At 45.0% G+C, this 21,258-nt stretch overlaps 1 protein-coding gene across 1 annotated transcript in view; it reads right to left on the reverse strand.

The window, feature by feature from the left end:
- SETD7 (SET domain containing 7, histone lysine methyltransferase) overlaps positions 1-21,258 on the reverse strand; it is a 56,909-nt gene that overhangs the window by 6,946 nt on the left and 28,705 nt on the right. Inside the window, exons 3-7 of the mRNA XM_038754965.1 lie at positions 19,411-19,612; positions 16,066-16,255; positions 11,587-11,668; positions 8,384-8,501; positions 6,146-6,303 (exon numbers count right to left, since the gene is read on the reverse strand). Coding sequence (XP_038610893.1) covers positions 6,146-6,303; positions 8,384-8,501; positions 11,587-11,668; positions 16,066-16,255; positions 19,411-19,612 — 750 coding nt within the window. The remainder of the gene's footprint in view (positions 1-6,145; positions 6,304-8,383; positions 8,502-11,586; positions 11,669-16,065; positions 16,256-19,410; positions 19,613-21,258) is intronic.

Consider the following 21,258-nt stretch of genomic DNA (forward strand, 5'->3'; position numbering starts at 1 on the left):
GTAAGCGCTCAATAAATATGATTGATTGATTGATTAAAATGGGGATTCAACACTTATTCTCCCTCCTCCTTAGGCTGTGAGCCCCAAGGGGGGGACAGGGATGATCTTAATATGTCGTGCTTAATAAGTGCTTAGCAAATACTGCAATTATTTTCATCATCAGTGTTAGGACTTCTAGACTGTGAGCCCACTGTTGGGTAGGGACTGTCTCTATATGTTGCCAATTTGTACTCCCCAAGCGCTCAGTACAGTGCTCTGCACACAGTAAGCGCTCAATAAATATGATTGATTGATTGATTAAAATGGAGATTCAACACTTATTCTCCCTCCTCCTTAGGCTGTGAGCCCCAAGGGCGGGACAGGGATGATCTTAATATGTCGTGCTTAATAAGTGCTTAGCAAATACTGCAATTATTTTCATCATCAATGTTAGGACTTCTAGACTGTGAGCCCACTGTTGGGTAGGGACTGTCTCTATATGTTGCCAACTTGTACTCCCCAAGCGCTTAGTACAGTGCTCTGCACACGGTAAGTGCTCAATAAATACGACTGATTGATTGATTGATTAAAATGGGGATTCAACTCCTGTTCTCCCTCCTCCTTAGGCTGTGAGCCCCAAGGGGAGACAGGGATGATCTTAGTATGTCGTGCTTAATAAATGCTTAGCAAATACTGCGATTATTTTCAACACCAATGTTAGGACTTCTAGACTGTGAGCCCACTGTTGGGTAGGGACTGTCTCTATATGTTGTCAACTTGTACTTCCCAAGCGCTTAGTACAGTGCTCTGCACACAGTAAGCGCTCAATAAATACGACTGATTGATTGATTGACTTGTCAGCATTGCTCCTTCAGTTCAGGTCTTGTTTCTATAGCCATGAACAAGGGAATTGTGAATAATATAAAGCTATCTCTAGGGAGGCCCTAGTTTCAAGCTGCCAGTTTCCCTAGGAAGGTTAACCCTTAGGCTCTTTTAAGGGGTTGAATCCCCATCTTCTACTCGGATTCTCACAGAGAAGCAGCACAGCCTAGTAGAAACAGCGTGACCGTGGCAGTCATAGGGCCTGGGTTCTAATTCCGGTTCAGTCGATCGCTTTCTCTGTGTCCTTGAACAGGTCACTTAACTTCTCTGTGCCCCAGTTTCCTCAACTGTAAAATGGGGATTCAACACCTGTTCTCCCTCCAGCTTCAACCGTGATGTGGGACAGGGACTGTGTCAAACCTAATTAACTTGTACCTACCCCAGGGCTTGGGACAGCGTTTGACACATGGTAAGCGCTTAAAAAATACTATGAAACACAGATTAAAGGCCCTTTAGCTGTACCTTAGGTGGAAAAGATAAACAGAGTTCCTGCTAAGAGGAAACTTTTAGACTGTGAGCCCACTGTTGGGTAGGGACTGTCTCTATGTGTTGCCAATTTGTACTTCCCAAGCGCTTAGTACAGTGCTCTGCACATAGTAAGCGCTCAATAAATACAATTGATTGATTGATTGATTGAAACTAAAAAAACCACAACAAAACCCCCCCAAACTTTGCTAATACATCTTTTCCTCTGTTATCCTGGGGCTACTCTATAAAGATAATAGCCTGCTACTACCCCCACAGCACCAATCACAAGAGCAGTGCTAGAGCAAGAACATTTTAACTACAAAATATTCTCAAATGTGAGGAGGTTCACTTGCCCCCCGTTTCCTGCCGGGAAGATGCAAGACTTCCCCAATGTTCCCGGTGAAGCAAGGAAGGTGTCCAAGATGAAGGAAGGAGGAGGACTTATCTAGAAAGGGATCATTTCTAGGAGCAAGGTGGGCTCGGCCCTCTGACCATCAATGGAGATACAAGGGGAGGGGAAGGCTTTCTGGACAGCCCTTTAAGAACTCCTCCCCTCCCACCTCGCTTGGCTCTGATTATAATAATAATAATAATAATGATGGCATTTATTAAGCACTTACTATGTGCAAAGCACTGTTCTAAGCGCTGGCACTGTTCTAAGCATTATGAAACAGTATTTCTCCCGGGGTAAAAGACCTTTTCCACCCCGAGCAGGCATTTGAAAAATCGTTACCTGATGCCAAGCTTTCTCTACAGAGGAGCTCATTTCAATGAAAATGGACGCATTTCACTTATTTAAGGGTGGAGCATCTGTGAGCCCACTTTTTAGACTGTGAGCCCACTGTTGGGTAGGGACTGTCTCTGTATGTTGCCAACTTGTACTTCCCAAGCGCTTAGTACAGTGCTCTGCACACAGTAAGCGCTCAATAAATATGATTGATTGCTACGTGAATTATCAGGTCTGTTTGGTTCCCCTTTAGCCTTGCCGTTTCCTTGCTCACTGGCAACACCACAGAAGTGTACTGAGAGGAAGGGAAGGGAGAAAAAGAGCAGGAAAAAGAGAGGAAGGGAAAAAGAGAGAGGACGGGAGGAAGAAGAGGGAAAAAAAACGGATTCATTAAATTCATATTTCTCACTATGACCATCATCATCATCAATCGTATTTATTGAGCGCTTACTATGTGCAGAGCACTGTACTAAGTGCTTGGGAAGTACAAATTGGCAACATATAGAGACAGTCCCTACCCAACAGTGGGCTCACAGTCTAAAAGGGGGAGACAGAGAACAAAACCAAACATACTAACAAAATAAAATAAATAGAATAGATATGTACAAATAAATTAGAGTAAAAAAGATATGTACAAACATATATACATATATACAGGTGCTGTGGGGAAAGGAGGGAGGTAAGATGGGGGGATGGAGAGGGGGACGAGGGGGAGAGGAAGGAAGGGGCTCAGTCTGGGAAGGCCTCCTGGAGGAGGTGAGCTCTCAAGTATTGGGGATCTTTTTCTGGATTACCGGGTGCTATGGAGTTTTTTTGTCTGTTAAAGTCAACGGGCTTTTTCCCTACAGAGAGACTGCTTTCCAAGCGGCTGTAGTTTCTGAAATAGCAATGCTCCCAACTTACAACTATCCAGAAGTATGGAGCTTAAAGAAGCGGGTTAAATGGACATTTTTGAACACCACCCTGAAGTGGTGAAGTGACCCATCCGGTTGACGGTCTGTGGATCTGGAGTGTACGAGCCCAGGTGTTTTTGCCCCCTTATCCTGGATAATTGGAAGATTCCCATTAGGGCAGGGCACCAGAAAAGAGGTTCCTACTCGGGGCTACTCCTCTCCCGCCAGACTAACGGAGATTCCCTTCTTCCATTTCCTACCAGCCACCCAGAGACACGCCAGCTCTCTTCCTTCTGCAGGAAGGTGTGACGGTGGGCTTAATTTCCATTCTGGGCCGTCAGTTGTGAATGGCCGTCCTTAATTGATGCTGGCTTCAGTTTAATTTCACTTCACTCATTACCGGTGCGCTGTCTTTCCTCCCGTAGAAATTGATGCTTTGTTGATCCTTTAGGAGACAGTGAAGCCTAGTCGAAAGAGTACAGGACTGGGAACCAGGACACCTGGGCTCCGCCTGCCATCAGCCTGCTCTACGATTTGGGGCAAGTCGCTTAATAACCTCCGTGCTTCTCTTTCCTCATTTGTAAAATGGGGAAAAAACACCTGTTTTCCCTCCGTCTGTGAGCCTCACGTGGGATTATTATTATTATGGTATTTTTTAAGTGCTACTATCTGTGAAGCACCGGGGTGGAAGGAAGTTAATCAAGTTGGACGCAGTCCCTGCCCAACCTGGGGCCTGCAGTCGACAGCAGAGGAAGTTACAAAGCAGTGGGGCTCAGTGGAAAAAGCACAGGCTTGGGAGTCTGAGGTCATGGGTTCTAATCCTGGCTCGGCTGTGTGACTTTGGGCAGGTCGCTTCACTTCTCCGGGCCTCAGTTACCTCATCTGTCCAAGAGGGATTAAGACTGTGAACCCCACGTGGGACAACCTGATTACCTTGTGGCTACCCCAGTGCTTCGAACAGTGCTTGGCACATAGTAAGCGCTTAACAAATACCATCATTATTATTATATTGAATTCCTGTATTACAGGTAAGGAAACTGGAGCACAGAGCAGTTAAGTGACTTGCCCAAAGTCACCCAGCAGGCAATGTCAGGGCCAGGCCTGGGCAGATAGGGACTGTGATAAAATAATAAATAATAATAATGATGGCATTTGTTAAGCGCTTACTATGTGCAGAGCACTGTTCTAAGCGCTGGGGGTGGATACAAGGTGATCAAGTTGTCCCACATGGGGCTCACAGTCTTAATCCCCATTTTACAGATGAGGTAACTGAGGCTCAGAGAAGTTAAGTGACTTGGCCAAGGTCACACAGCGGACATGTGGCGGAGCCGGGATTCGAACCCATGACCTCTGACTCCAAAGCCCGGGCTCTTCTCCACTGAGCCACGCTGCTCCTCTGTGATCTATCTTGTACCTACCCAGTTTTAGCACACAGAAAGCATTTAATAAATACCATCATAATTGTTATTTTAATCCACTGTCTGATCTCTATATGTTGCCAACTTGTACTTCCCAAGCGCTTAGTACAGTGCTCAGCACACAGTAAGTGCTCAAGAAATACGATTGACTGATTGATTGAGCCATGGCCGGTTCACGCCACAAAATCCTGTGTGCCCGGCCCAATTATCTTGTATCTACCTGGGCAATTAATGCGGTGCTCGACACATAGTAAGTACTCAATAAGCACCATTATTATTATTACATTCGTAAGATGGTCCCTCACACACTCTACAGATTCGGCCAACTTTTCAAAAGGCTGAATGAACTTGTATCCAGTTATTTACATTGCCTGTTTTCGATGTGATTAATGAGGAGGAGGCCTTCCCAGACTGATCCCCCTCCTTCCTCTCCCCCTCGTCCCCCTCTCCATCCCCCCGTCTTACCTCCTTCCCTTCCCCACAGCACCTGGATATATGTTTGTACATATTTATTACTCTTTATTTATTTATTTTACTTGTACATATCTATTCTATTTATTTTATTTTGTTAATATGTTTGGTTTTGTTCTCTGTCTCCCCCTTCTAGACTGTGAGCCCACTGTTGGGTAGGGACCGTCTCTATATGTTGCCAACTTGTACTTCCCAAGCGCTTAGTACAGTGCTCTGCACACAGTAAGCGCTCAATAAATACTCCGCCACTTGTCGGCTGTGTGACTTTGGGCAAATCACTTCACTTCTCTGGGCCTCAGTTCCCTCATTTGTAAAATGGGGATGAAGACTGTGAGCCCCATGTGGGACAACCTGATTACCTTGTATCTACCCCAGTGCTTAGAACGGTGCTTTGCACATAGTAAGTGCTTAACAAATACCAACATTATTATTATTATTATAATAAATACAATTGATTGATTGATTGATTGAGATAAAACCCCAGAGAAGAGTTACAGTTGACCAGAAAGAAGCATTTACTCCACAAGTCAGTGTGTAAATGCACAGCTTAAGGCCAGGTTTTCTTTCCTGCTCCATTTTAAGGTCTTTTGCTCTCTTGCATGTGTGCTCTCTCTTTCTCTCTCTCAGTCTCACATTGCTGACAACGCAGCTCTATGGAAAATCAGGAACATTTCTAGAGGGAGAAAACAAGTGCCTTTGTTTCCCTCCACTCTCCATAAAGACCCAGGAAAGGAAGACAGAGAGCACCCTCTGGGTATCCGCCAGATTCCTTAGGACGCTAGTCTTCACACTCATGTCTGCAGGAGGGAGAATTGGGCTCTTTAGGCTCTGATTTTAAAATATCATCTGCCCTAACTGACAGACTGTCACCAGAAAGGTAATAAGTGGGAAGCAGTGTGGCCTACTGGAAAGATCATAGGCCTGGATGTCCGAAGATCTGGGTTCTAATCCCAGCTCCGCCACTTGTCAGTCGTACGACCTCGGGCAAGGCACTTCACTTCTCCGTGCCTCAGTTTCCTCATCTGTAAAATGAGGATTAAGACCGTGAGCCCCATGTGGGACAGGGACTGTGTCCAACCTTATACTAACCCAGCGCTCAGTACAGTGCCTGGCACATAGTAAGGGCTTATGATGATGACATTTATTAAATGCTTACTATGTGCGAAGCACATACCATTTAAATAAATAAATAAATGCAATCATCTGGCCCCAGATGGATGATTCCCAAACCCCATGGGGCCCAAGTTCTTTGATTCCTGCAGGATCACACGGGTACCGACCCCTCACCGGCTCAGCCTTGTACTTACGGGTCGTAGATGCAGTTAGGAGTGAACGAGTGATTGGCCTTGTGTCCCAGGGAGGCACAGTACTTGGATGCGTGGTTGTACGGCTCCGGCACATCTATCACGGTTTCATCATCCAGGGAGAGTGTGTTTCCATTAAGGGCCCAGTCTCTGCCATCCACCTGCCATAAAACAACAGCAGCGACATGGGATTTTTCCAAGCGGGCCAGAGTGGACTCATCCCGACCTGATTGCCTTCTCGGTACTCCTGGCAGTTAACACTCAATTTGCAGCAGGGAAATGGTATAGGTGGGGATGGGGAGAAATAAGAAGTACTCAATAAGCACCACTATTATTATTACATCTATTATTATCAGATGTAGGGGCCAGCCTACAGCTTAGCTCCACAGACTCCTGGCCCAGTTCAGCACAAGGTAATTACCGAGTCACGGCCGCATTTGCTTTCAGATCCTCCATCTCACTTCCTCCAGGTGAGTCCGAGAGAAAAATCACCGAGGACTTTTGGGAATGCCCGACATTCATTTCAAGAAAGGAAGAAAGAAAAACAGGCGTGATAACTTACTTTCCTCTTTCTCTTTCTAGGATTACCAAGGCGAATTAGAAAATGGAAGGACTTCTCAGTGGGTACTCAGTAAATACTACCATTGCTACTATTACTGTTACAGGTTTAACTTGGTCCAAGCTAAAGGGTATCCTGATATACAACATCACACAAGATTGAGCCAGTGAATTCTCCAGAGGGTACGTGCTATTTTACCTCTGGCATCGCATCCTGGGTGAATGTCAACCATGTCTATCACATTAAAGCACAAAAACCAAAACAAAGGCCCTGAGAGCCCTTGCAGATACATAGTGTGACTCCTGCCAGCAGAAGATCCATCAATCGTATTTATTGAGCGCTTACTGTGTGCACAGCAGTGTACTAAGCGCTTGGGAAGTACAAGTTGGCAACATATAGAGACAGTCCCTACCCAACAGTGGGCTCACAGTCTAAAAGATACCAGAAGTGAGAGCGATAGCAGCAAAAACACAGCTGTAGGAGGACGGAGAGAAAATAAGCCTAGGTGCCGGGGCAAAACCCCAAATCCCGGCCACCCCAGTTGGCATGGTTCAGTTCTTACTGGATATCCTGGCCACGGAAGAGGAGGGGAACCAGATGGGTCCTCTGGGAAGCCTGAGGAAGAGGGAGATCTGCTGGTTTTTAGTTTTTCTTCGAGGTGACAAGCTCCCTGGGGATGTCAAAAGCCACTTTGTGCCCCAAGGGCAGTGGAGAGGCACATGCCCTATGCAGAAGAGGGGACGGAAGAGGAGTGGAAGGAGGAGAGGGAAAGGGGTTCAGGGATTTTTTTCCCATCCTGCCCAGACTCTGGGGTGAAACTATCCAACCTTGCCTTCTGCGGGATGGGACGGATGATGCCTGGGTTCTGAGAGGCGCACGGGATGGGACGGGACGGGTTCACAGTTGAAGCTGGGCTCCAGGCAAGTCACCAAGGTCCTTCCGACTGCGCTCTCCTACAAGCTGGCGAGCTCGGGGCCTGGCTTCGCCAGGATGGAGAGCTAATAATGCCTGGAGGCACAGAGGTCACAAGAGGCTATCCCTGGTCAGGGCCCGGCTGAGCCGCAGGAGCAGGGGAGGACAGAAGGCAGGGGAGAAGCAGAAGCCAGCTGGCTCTGAAGAGCAGAAAAAGCAGCGACGTGACCAGAAATTGGGGCGGAGGGGCAAGGAGCGGGGCTCCGAAGAAGGGGAAAAGTTTAAGGTTTCCTCTGGGGCTCGGGGAAGCAGAAATAGGATCGATCCCACCCTCCCACTTCCTCAGTCCCTTCCCCAAGTCAGGGTTTTCACGGAGGGCATCTTGAAGTCGGCCTGGGGTCCTAGAGCTCTTCCGAGCCCCTTGCTCGGATGAAGAAATGACAAGGCAAGGATGAAGGCAAACTCCGGCCAGAATTACAGAACAGAGATCCCCTGGAGGATACTGGGTCAACGAGCTTTGTTTCGTGGCTTGGGTGACCCGCAACAGCCAGAAATCACCCAAAATAGCCTTGATTTAGTCAGACACAGAGCCGGTGCCCTCATGTGGCATAGGGACCGTCTCTATATGTTGCCAACTTGTACTTCCCAAGCGCTTAGTCCAGTGCTCTGCACACAGTAAGTGCTCAATAAATACGATTGATTGATTGATTGATGGAGCTCATTCACAACTGGGTCCCAGGCGAGACGCTACAAAGCGGTTCAGACCGTACCTCTTGGTGTGTGATTCGGACTCCGTTGTAAAAGGACATAACCGTGCTAGGTCCTGCTGCGACCTTGGAAAACAGACCTTCTCCGGCCGTGGAAATGAGAGACTCCGCAACGTACACCCTTAACGGAATAAAAAGAGGTGGAAATTTGATTTTCTCTAAAAGGCAAGCCTGCAAGCCAAATGATGTCACTACAGCTACGAGACTAAAATGTCAGCTCATGCTGCTCTAGGTGACTCAGAGGGAGGAATGGTACTTTTTGGGTTCTGGGGATTGGAGGAAGAAGTTGTGTTTTGGGAGTCACTTTCAAAAACTGTGCTCTCTAAACTAATGATGCCCATCTTCACAGTACATATCCACTCAGATTATCCACATATCTGCTCTGTGACCTTGAGCAAGTCACTTACCTTCTCTGGGCCTCAGTTACCTCATCTGTAAAATGGTGATTAATAATAATAATAATGATAGCATTTATTAAGCGCTTACTACATGCAAAGCACTGTTCTAAGCACTGGAAGACTGTGAGCTCCATTTGGGACAGGGACCGTGTATATATCCCAGGGTTTAGAACAGAGCTTGGCACAGATTATGCACTTAACAAGCATCATTATTGCTATTATTACTGTTATTATGAATTTGTTAAAGCCTCTGAAAATTGGTTTGTTTTTTTTAATGGTATTTGTTCAGCAGCGTGGCTCAGTGGAAAGAGCATGGGCTCTGGAGTCAGAAGTCATGTGTTCAAATCCCGGCTCCGCCAATTAGCTGTGTGACTTTGGGCAAGTCACTTAACTTCTCTGTGCCTCCGTTTTCTCATCTGTAAAATGGGGATTAAGACTGTGAGCCCCCCGTGGGACAACCTGATCACCTTGTAACCTCCCCAGTGCTTAGAACAGTGCTTTGCACATGGTAAGCATTTAATAAATGCCGTCATTATAATTATTATTAAGCCCTTACTATGTGTCAGGCACTGTACTAAGTTAAGCACTTAATAAATGTGTAAGCACTTAATAAATGCCATCATTATAATTATTATTAAACCCTTACCATGTGTCAGGCACTGTACTAAGTAAAGCACTTAATAAATGTGTAAGCACTTAATAAATGCCATCATTATAATTATTATTAAGCCCTTACTATGTGTCAGGCACTGTACTAAGTTAAGCACTGAATAAATGTGTAAGCACTTAATAAATGCCACTATAATTATTATTGAGCCCTTACTATGTGTCAGGCACTGTACTAAGTTAAGCACTTAATAAATGTGTAAGCACTTAATAAATCCCATCATTATTATTATTATTAAGCCCTTACCATGTGTCAGGCACTGTACTAAGTTAAGCACTTAATAAATGTGTAAGCACTTAATAAATGCCATCGTTATAATTATTATTAAGCCCTTACCATGTGTCAGGCACTGTACTAAGTTAAGCACTTAATAAATGTGTAAGCACTTAATAAATGCCGTCGTTATAATTATTATTAAGCCCTTACTATGTGTCAGGCACTGTACTAAATTAAGCACTTAATAAATGTGTAAGCACTTAATAAATGCCGTCGTTATAATTATTATTAAGCCCTTACTATGTGTCAGGCACTGTACTAAGGTAAGCACTTAATAAATGTGTAAGAACTTAATAAACGCCATCATTATAATTATTATTAAGCCCTTACTGTGTGTCAGGCACTGTACTAAGTTAAGCACTTAACAAATGTGTAAGCACTTAATAAATGCCATCGTTATAATTAATATTAAGCCTTTACTATGTGTCAGGCACTGTACTAAGTTAAGCACTTAATAAATGTGTAAGCACTTAATAAATGCCACCGTTATAATTATTATTGAGCCCTTACTATGTGTCAGGCACTGTACTAAGTTAAGCACTTAATAAATGTGTAAGCACTTAATAAATGCCATCGTTATAATTAATATTAAGCCCTTACCATGTATCAGGCACTGGGCACTGTACTAAGTTAAGTACTTAATAAATGTGTAAACACTTAATAAATGCCATCAGTATTATTATTATTAAGCCCTTACCATGTGTCAGGCACTGTACTAAGTAAAGCACTTAATAAATGTGTAAGCACTTAATAAATGCCGTCATTATAATTATTATTAAGCCCTTACTATGTGTCAGGCACTGTACTAAGTTAAGCACTTAATAAATGTGTAAGCACTTAATAAATGCCGTCGTTATAATTATTATTAAGCCCTTACTATGTGTCAGGCACTGTACTAAGTGCTGGGGTAGAATGAGCTAATAAGGTGGGACCCAGTCGATGTCCCACATGGGGCTCACAGTCGTAATCCCCATTTTACAGATTAGGGACAGTGAAGCGACTTGCCCGTGGTCACACGGCAGACAACGTGGCTCAGTGGAAAAAGCCCGGGCTTTGGAGTCAGAGGTCATGGGTTCAAATCCCGGCTCCGCCACTTGTCAACTGTGTGGCTTTGGGCAAGTCACTTCACTTCTCTGGGCCTCAGTCCCCTCACCTGTAAAATGGGGATGAAGACTGTGAGCCCCACGTGGGACAACCTGATCACCTTGTAAATTCCCCAGCGCTTAGAACAGCGCTCTGCACATAGTAAGCGCTTAATAAATGCCATTAAAGTGGAGCCGAGATTAGAACCCAGGTCTTTCTGACGACTCCCAGGCGCATAGTCTATCCACTAGGCTATGTTATTTCCCAGTGGGGTGGTGGAAGCAGGGGGACCCATCCATCACATGACCTGAGCAATTACTGTGTACGGAGCACTGTACTAAGCGCTTGGGAGAGGACACTAGAGTTGGGAGACACGATTCCTGCCCTCAGGGAGCTTGCAACGCATGCTCTAGCTCCTCGTTTAGTGCCTGATAGGTGTATATGATCCCGCCCTTTCCGCCTCTATCCTCATCCCGCAGCAGGGAAGAGCCACGCTCACTGTTGAACAGCGGTTCGTGTAGCAGCAAATGTCTCATTTCTCTGTGGCTCCATTCTGGCCGAGAACACGAACATTCAACCCCTGCCCGGATGATATTAGGCTAATTTAGGGTTTGGCCAAGAGGCCCGGCACCTTAACGAGGAATTCTGGGGTGATCTGAATGGTCAGACAGCTGGGCCGGTGGCTGCCTCACACAAGCCCAGCTCCCTCAAATCCTTCAGCTTCCCATCTCATACATCAAATGAATGAATCTTACTGTCATAACGGGAAAAATGAAACCTACCTTTCTGACTCGTAAGGATCAGGGAGAAGCGCGTTGGTGGAAATGCAGGATGATGTAGATTTGTCGAAGTGGTACACTGAACCTAAAAAAAAACAACGAAGGAGTAAAATTAACAGACAGTATTTAAACACAATCCTGAGCTCCTGGGGACTTTCAAGTGCTTGAAATACCGAAAACTGAACCAAACTCTACCGAAAATTTCTAATCCAAAAAGAATGGCTTTTGGATTCCCTGTTTAGTGCTGCACTTTCAGAGCCAACAGCGGCACTCTTTCGATTTGACTCTTGAATTTGTTTCCATCAAAACACAGAACAGACTCACGCACTGAACTTTGCTACGGTGCCCTTTCTCGGGTGGGGGTTGAAATCTCAATGGGGCCCCAATCCTCAGGGAAACCACAAATGAATAAAGGTTTTTTTGGAAATAAACATAGGTAAATGAATTCTTTCAGGACACAAGGGCACTTGTTGAGCATCCTGGAAGACAACTCCCAAATGAAACCCTGAATGAATCACACATTTCGGGACCGGGGTTATTTCTACTGGTTCCCTCTGCTGCCATGGACAGACACACAGAATTCCAAAACAGCTAGCCAAAAAAAGAATTATTAAAGAAGTCAGTATTTCCAAGCTGAATAGCTAAACAAATTTCTGGATCTGTCTCATGGCTCCTTTGACGAGTGGCCTCTGCCTCTCCGCGGGGGCCGAACATTTAGCTGAATATAAACCTCTTAAAACTAAACTGCAGGGCCGAGGGTGTCTTCTCCGGAATTAAGCAGTCCATTCGGGCAGCTTAAAATACTCACTGTATTTCATTCTTTGCACACAGATTTAGAAGCAAACAGGAAAAAGACAAAAACTGAAAATGTTCTAAAAAAAATGAGCTTAATAAACAAGTTCTCTCATCTCTGTGGAGTTGGCCCATCTTTACCCCAAGTGTAAGTGAAGGTCATTTAGAAAGCAAATTCAAATCTCATGGCTTTAGGAAGAAAATGAAAACAGTTTATAAATGAAATTCAATTGGTTCCCTATTTTTATTAATTTATAATCTGTTTTCATTTTCTATTACAGAAAAATAGAAAGGGAATCAGGCATTTGCCTTGAATTTTACATGATGGCATTTTGAAAAAAGCCAACAACGTTTACCTATATTCGGAATTATCTTGTCACCTGCAAATGCAGCTACAGAAAGAAAAAAGGACACCCAAACCTCCTTTGGGAAATAGGGATTCTTTTCCTTTACTCCTCAAAGAGTTGTAAATGCCCACTGGCCTGCTCTATTTATTTATTTATTTATTTATTTTACTTGTACATTTCTATCCTATTTATTTTATTTTGTTGGTATGTTTGGTTCTGTTCTCTGTCTCCCCCTTTTAGACTGTGAGCCCACTGTTGGGTAGGGACTGTCTCTATGTGTTGCCAATTTGTACTTCCCAAGCGCTTAGTACAGTGCTCTGCACATAGTAAGCGCTCAATAAATACGATTGATTGATTGATTGATTTCACAGCAGAATGAAAGTCAGCTAGAATGAGCCACCATGGCACACCGGTTCAAAAGTGGCAGATCTGTCCGCAATCCATCGATGGGGTATTTATTGAGTGCTTACCGTATGCAGAGCACTCTATTAAGCGGTTGGGAGGATATCACACCAGAGTTGGTAGACATGATCCCTGCTCACAAGGAATTTACAGCCTGGAGTTTACTGACTTGAAAATAAAATCAGAGCCAGGGGAAGGGGCAGAGAATAGAGAAATGTACTTAACTGCTGTGGGGTGAGTGGAGTGAGGTGAGTATCAAAAGTGCGGACCCGAATGCCCAGGTGATGTAGAAAGTAGGGCAAATAGGGTGGGAAAGTCACCGAAGCGGGGATGGGTTGGTACGAGAGAAAGGGTGGGGAACCAGCAAGGTAAGAGGAGGAAGCAGAGAAGGTGTTGAGGCCATGAGGTTTGGGGGCATTTATTCATTCAATTGTATGTGGTGAGCGCTTGCTGTCTGCAGAGCACTGTACTAAGCGCGTGAGAGCAATGCCAGCTTCAGACATTTGACCATCCTGAGGTAGAAAAACAAAAAAAAATCCACAAATCTACCCTCTCAACCAATCAACAGTATTTATTGAGCACTTTCCGCAAACCGAGCAGTGCACTAAGCACTTGGGAGGGTACAATACGGCTACCGAATGCACACGATGTTGATGTAACGGCATCACGCTTCCATATGCCCTGTCTGGAGCAGAGGTGGGGTAAGAGGTTGCCCCCACCTCCCTCAGCCACCCGCCGTAGAGTCAGTGCATTCCTCTCCCGTGCCTGTCAACTTGGGCCGAGGGAGGCTGGGCATTCACATTTTCAGCTGCTGCCTCCCCTGAACACGTGCCCTGATGTCTCTGTCTCACTTTCTCGCCATCTGAAGCCGGCCCTGGGGGTGGAAGAGGGAGGACGCTCAGGAAAGTTCCAATTTTGCCCCCCAAATTTTGCCAATTTTGCTAGGCAGAGGGGGCCAGATGGGGAGGAGTAGCAGAATGAGCAGCATCTGTGTCTGCTCACTCTGTCGCCCACAAGCACGATGCTTAGTACAGTGCTCTGCACACAGTAAGTGCTCAATAAATACAACTGATGATGATTGATGATGCCCCTGGGCACTCCTTCCTCCCCTCCAGCCCGCAACAGTTACTGCTGGTTTAGTCAGGTCCAGCCCAGAGGGGGGAAGAGGAAACAGAAAATCGGACTTTATTTTAATTTCCAACTGCCTTGGAGTGTCAGTATCAAAACAGCTGCACTAAGAAGATGACCTAAATCTATTTTGAGTACAGCGCAAACCCGCTGTCATTCAAGAAGCTGGAAAAGTCCTAATATCGCTAAACGCCCAAACCCCAACCACTTCGCAGGTGCAAAACAGGACAGGAAGCCCCTATTTCTCCTCACCTCTCTGAAGATGCTGGTTATGGGAGCTCTGCTGAGTTGGCCCTCACTGTGGGTTCGAGTCTGAGCTGGGGAGATGGGGGTCATTGGGGAGAAGAGGGGAGAAGGGAAAGGACAATTTCAGTTCAAGTCACCCTCTACCCTCCACTCTCCTCCAGCTGTTGCTTCCCTTCCACCCCAAAATGTCTTGTTCTTTGACTACCAGCAGTGTGGCCTGGTGGAAGGAGCACAGGCTTGAGAGCCAGGGGACCTGGGTTCTAATCCCAGCTCTGCCATTTAACCTGCTGTGTGACCTGGGGCAAGTCACAACTCCTCTGTGCCTCGTTTCCCTTATCTACAAAATGGTGATTCACTACCTGTCCCCTCTCTTAGACTGTGAACCCATTGTGGGACCTGATGATCTTATATCTACTTCGGTTCTTAGTACAGTGCTTGGCACACAGTAAATGCTAAACTAATACCATTAGTTTCATCATTCATTCATTCAATCGTATTTATTGAGCGCTTACTGTGTGCAGAGCACTGTACTAAGCGCTTGGGAAGTACAAGTCGGCAACATAGAGAGACGGTCCCTACCCAACAGTGGGCTCACAGTCTAGAAGGGGCAGACAGACAACAAAACAAGTTAATCATTACTAATAATCAATACTATCATTAGCTTGTCCAATAGACAAGGTCAAGACAGCCTCCTTTTTTCATTTATCAAAATGTCTTTTTTTTCCCCTTTTGCGAGTGGTGGGGGAGGGAAAGAAGATGGAAGTCTCTATTGGTCCTAAAGCTAGATGTCATTAAGACTCTCTGTAAAGTAACTAAGATACAGAGGGAGCACAGATGAGGAATCAGTTATCAGCCACGTTTCCCTCAGACCAAAGAATGTTTTTGCTTCCCCTGACCCCCGGGCCCAACTAGTTATTTCTAGGACCCAAAGCTCAGGGGATTAGTCTTGATTAAAACCACTTGGGTTCATGGAAACCAAAAAAAAAGATATTTTCAAATGACCTAAATCGATTTTTGGTTTTGAGGAGTCACTAGCAGAGACACGGCTTTTGCTTGCTCTTCTTGTATGGGAGTTGCTTCCAGTTCCTGGTCATTTAACCAGTCCCAGATTGCATGGATATTAATTAGCTGATTTCAACCCACTTTTTTAAAGACATCAGATGAGCAAGTGAACTCGACCATCAGGACACCGGACATTAAAGGAACGGGCCTTTTCCAACTATGAATCAATCAATGGCATCTGTTGTGTACTTACTGCGTGCAGAGCACTGTACTAAGCATTTGGGAGAATACAAAGAATTGGAAGACAGGATCTCTGCCCTCAAGGGGTTTACAGTCTAGTGGGGCTACTGGTATTCACTCAGCAATCCTGACCCGCACAACCTGCCCATCGTCTTTGTACTGTCCTACATTGGAACAGCAATCTCATCCCTACAGAATCCCTTCACCAATTTCTCTTAAGATGAAGCCGTTAAGACTACAGTCAGGTGAAGAAAGGGAGTCTCTAAGATGCATTAGACCAAACTGCCATGAGTTAGAGCAGCAAATTCTGGATGACTCAACTTACTTCCTGGGATCAGTTCAAAGTGGGGCCTCCCCTCCTCTGCGGACGTGAGGGTGGCCAGTTTGCCTTCAATCAACTCTCCATCTATGAACTTTCCATATACCGCGGTCCTCCCGTCAGGATAAACGTAGGCTATTTTCTCACCGGTCATCTCTCCGTCTTCATTCACTTCTCCTACAAGGCTGCCTCCGTCCTAAAGGGAGTCCAAAAAACAAGAAATGGGTTTAACAATACTGTCCTGAGCTGGGGGCTGGCAGTTCAAACCCTAGTTTAGGAGGATTGCTTCTGCAAATCCCCAAAGCACCTCAGTTTTTCTCTTTATCCTACTAGGGATGCAAGTCGATGACACGTCGTTCTGTTCTCTGGAGCATCCACCTTGGACCACAAAGTTTTGACACTGGATTATCTCTCGTGAAGGTTTGGATTCCTGGGGTAATCTACCAATAATAACAACTGTGGTTTGCCAAGCGCTGTACTAAGCACCTGGGTAGATACAAGTTTTTCAGGTTAGACATGGTCCTTGTCCCACATAGGGCTCACAGTCTTAATCCCCATTTTATAGATGAGGTACCTGAGGAACAGAGAAATTAAGTGACTTGTCCAAGGTCACACAGCAGACAACTGGTGGAGCTGGGATTTAAACCAAGATACTGAATTCCAGGACCAGGCTCTTTCCACAAGACCACACTGTCTTTTTGGCAGGTCATTTGGGGTCTAGGCCAGAAGTGAATTCCTCACCCGCCAAAGAACAAGGTTGTTTTACTTATATTTATAACATATTCAAGGGCTGAAGAAATAAACAGAGGATCTTCCAGCGTTTGACAAACCAATATTAAACCAATAATCTGACCACAGCATCTTCAACAGCTCTTACCCAAACTCCAGTAGCCTATAAATATCCTCTGGTTTGGTAAATAACACAAGCAAGACCTCTTTCTCAAGTAGCCCTGATTGCTGATGACAAAGAATCAGGAATAAAGAAACAGGAGGAATGTAGTTTCTTGCTGCTTAATGTTCAAACTCTAAGTTTCAAAATCTTATCTGGGGAAAGGTACGAACAGAAAATAGAACTCTCGCTTGGTAACCAAAATTATGAACAGCATTTTTCTTTGCAGTCTCAGAATATTTCTCAGAATTTTCCTCTTCTCCCCTCAGCTTAATACCAATTAAACCAAGCCCATCAGCCCAGCACAAATGTGGGTAATGACACTTGCCACAGCTTTATGTAGAGAAGAATGGGCAACAATTTGGGGTTTTTTGAGAAGGGTGTGTATGTGTGGGAGGGGAGTGGTGATGGTGGGGGGCCAGTGGTGCAGAACAACATTTTAGAAAAATGAGCCAGACAAGCAGAGTGAAGTGTGGACTGGAGGGGGAAGAGACTGGAGGCAGGGAAATCAGTGAGGAAGCTGACAACGTAGTCAAAATATGACAAGTGCATTATCAATGTGTTGGCCATTTAGCTGGAGAGGAAGGGATGAGTTTCAGAAATGCGGCAGAGGAAGAAACAAAACAATTTAGCAACAGACTGAACATGGGGGTTGAAAAAGAGGAAGTTACTATCTTCTTTGTGCATGGAGCTCCTATTTACGTTTCTAGCTAGGTCTAGTCAACTTCTGTGAGCCCTCTTCACAGTGGCAATAACTGTGGTTTTTGTTAAGCATCTATTATGTGTTCTAAGCACTAGGGCAGATTCAAGATCATCCAGTTGGACACAGTCCCCTGTCCCACATGGGGCTCCCAGAAGAACAGGTATTTAATCCCTATTTTACTGGGGCCCAGAGAAGTGAAGTGACTCGATCTAGGCCACACAGTAAAGTAGTGGAGCCAGAATTGGAACTCAGGTCCTCTGACTTGCAGGTTTGTGCTTGTTTCTGAGGTAATGGGCTGCTTAACAAGTGCAAAGAGCAATGGTGACATTCTGTTCTCTCCCTTTCCCTGTTTCCGTGGCTCCCTCACCTCCAAAGTTCTGCTTCACAGTCATTTAACCAGTTCTACTGAACAGAATCAGTGCTGAGTTTGAGTCCCTATATGAAGCACTGAATGAGGGGGTACATATGAAGACCCTTATATGTACTTAATTCAGTACTTAAACTGTACTTAAAAGCACTCCCTGTAGTGGCTACCTCTAGACTGTAAGTTCCTTGTGGGCAAGTGCCTCTCAACTCTGTTATATTGTACTCTCACAAGCGCTTTGTGTAGTGTTCCGCACACAGCACTCAATAACACACTTGACTGATTAAAATACTTCATTTAGGTTCACATGTATACGGTAACGGGCTTCATTACAGACTTTGGCAAGCTAGCAAGTGATACCCAGGAAGGCCTTTGTAACTCTTAAAAGAATTGCTTTAAATCTCTTTTGATTTTTCTACACTATGTCCTGTTCCAGAGTAGAACTGCTTTTAGAGCGCTAGTATGTCAGAAAGAAAGAGGCTGCTGATCCTACTTCAAATATTTTTATAAACTACTAGCAATACCACCGGGATAAAGGAGAGGCCTTTGGTTTACGGAAGGTGCAACCTTAGTTCAGGACCAAGTTTATTTAATTTTTTATACCAAAGACATCTTAAGGTAATGTAACAACCAGGATGAATTTTCCCCTTTCAGCCCCAAAGGGCACATGACCACCTCAATCAATCCATCAATAGTACTTATTGAGCACTTTCTGTATGGAGAGCACTATACTAAGCACTTGGAAGAGTACAATAAAACCGAGTTGGTAGGCATGTTCCCTGACTGAAAAGAGCTTACAGTCTAGATCACCACATTCTCAAGGGTGCAAAGAAGAGAAAAAATTACCTAAAATTTATTTTAACGTCTATCTCCTCCACTAGATTGTAAGGTCCTTGTGGGCAAGGCTTTTGTCTACCAACTGTACTTTACTCTCCCAAATGCTTAGTACAGTGCTCTGCACAAAGTAAGGACTCACATATCACTGACTGACTGAAGATCATCTTCTGACATCTTGTAACCTCACGCTCTCTTGGAGGAGGCACTGCCTAAATCACCCTCCTCCCAGTGTCTGGGTCAACTGGGCTCATTGAAAATAGCCACCGACATGTTCTTAATCACTCAACCAATCAATCGTATTTATTGAGCGCTTACTGCATGCAGAGCACTGTACTAAGTGCTTGGGAAGTACAAGTCGGCAACACGTTCTTACTCAAATTGGGTGAATAGCTACATGAACAAAATGACGAAATCTACTGAGCTTTGTACAACTTTGTTACTGGACAAATGATCAGAACCCACCCAGAATTTCTACCACGACCCTCTCTTTTAATGCAAAGAAAAAATGCTTTGAACAGTTCTTGATAAAAAAAAAAATCAATAATTTTCAAGGCTTACTGGGTAATATATCCAACAGATTCCATGCCGAATGTTATCTCTGTATTGCCCTTTGAAGATCAGTCTCCCGTCCGTGTCGTATTCCTGGGCCGGTCCATTCAGCTCTCCGTCCACATAGCTGCCGTGGAGGACGCCTCCGTCTTCATACGTGTACACCCCCTGTCCCTGCAGAGCGTCGTCCACGTAGTATCCTTCAAGCGTGCTGATGACGAATGGAGACAAAGATAGGGAGATCGGGTTGGGCTGTGGTCTAACGGCCTCACCCTCATCTACTACGTGAACACAGCCGGTGGCTGCTCGGAAACTGACCCCAGCCCGAGGAGTTGCTTGCCTCTGCTGCCTGTCTCTGAGTCAGGGAGCGATGTGTGTCCTCGATAAATTTGGATGAGCTTCGACAAGGGAGACAGGGAGTGGCTGCCACATGTGGGCTCCAAGGCTAAGGCCATTCCTGACCTTTCTGCCTCTCCTGAAAGCTCCCAAAGGCCAACTCTCTCCAGCTGCTGCTTCTGCCCCGCTCACATCATCATCATCATCATCATCAATCATATTTATTGAGTGCTTACTATGTGCAGAGCACTGTACATAGCTCACATCCGCTCCGGACACTCCCTAGGACTTAACACAAGTAATTCCCCCTATTGACTAGCATTTCGGGAGGCACGTTACCCTTCTGGACCACTAAGGTGCAATTTCATCCACTGCACGGACCAGCCTCTGGGTACTCAATCCAGCCCGGCTATCCTCTGACTCGAGCCTGTCAGATATCAATTAATCGTATTTATTGAGCGCCTACTGCGTGCAGAGCACTGTACTAGGTGCCAGGCTAGATACAAGCTAATTGGGCTGGATGCAGTCCAGGTCCCACTCGGGGCTCACAGCCGTAATCCCCATTTTACAGATGAGGTAACTGAGGCACAGAGAAGTGCACAGACTTGCCTAAGGTCACACTGCAAAATGGCAGAGCTGGAATTAGAGGCTGGGACCTCTGACTTCTAGGCCTGGGCTCTTTCCATTAGGGAAAATTCAGGGCTTGGTCTGCCCAAAAAATTCATAAAATTCAGGGCTTGGTCCGCCCAAACTCCTCATTTCATCGAAGACTCGCTTCTTGGGACAAAGCCAACATAATATAATTATAAGAATAAAAATGTATTTCTATTAATTTATATATTACTACATATTTATTTATATTGATGTCTGTCTCCCCCTTCTAGACTGTGAGCCTGTTGTTGGGTAGGGACCGTCTGAATACGTTGCCGATTTGTACTTCCCAAGCGCTTAGTTCGTTCAATAAATACGACTGACTGAATGAATGTTTATTGTTATATTGTACTCTCCCAAGTGCTCTGCACACAGGGAGCGCTCAGTAAGCACTAATGACTAACTAATAATAATAAAAAGACAAAAAAGGATGTGGCCCTGCTTCAGCTCAAATGGACACTGAATGGGAATGGCACTCAAGACATAGTCTCAAGCCCAGACAAAAGGGAGCATTTAGATGACGATGATGATGGTATTTGTTAAGCGCTTACTAAGCGCTGGGGGGGATACAAGGTGATCAGGTCCTTCAGAACAGAGTCCCTGAAGTGGAAGACATTATCTTGGCGAGTTGGCGGGCACACATTATTTTTTAAATAAAATAAGCAAGAAAAGTAAAAACATATTTACAACAAATACTGCCATAGCCCATTTATTTCAAGACTCAGAACCATTTGACTCTTCAAAAACACCAGGTCTTGGCCAGTTCAGACCTCTTATTTTTCTCATCTTCTAGCATTTGGTCAAAAATCATTCCTTTCCACCGATCCTTTGGCAAAATGACTACTATTAAGCAAAAATCAACACCCAGGG

The sequence above is a fragment of the Tachyglossus aculeatus genome, chromosome 12 (genome assembly GCF_015852505.1).
Source record: "Tachyglossus aculeatus isolate mTacAcu1 chromosome 12, mTacAcu1.pri, whole genome shotgun sequence".
Classification (NCBI taxonomy): domain Eukaryota; kingdom Metazoa; phylum Chordata; class Mammalia; order Monotremata; family Tachyglossidae; genus Tachyglossus; species Tachyglossus aculeatus.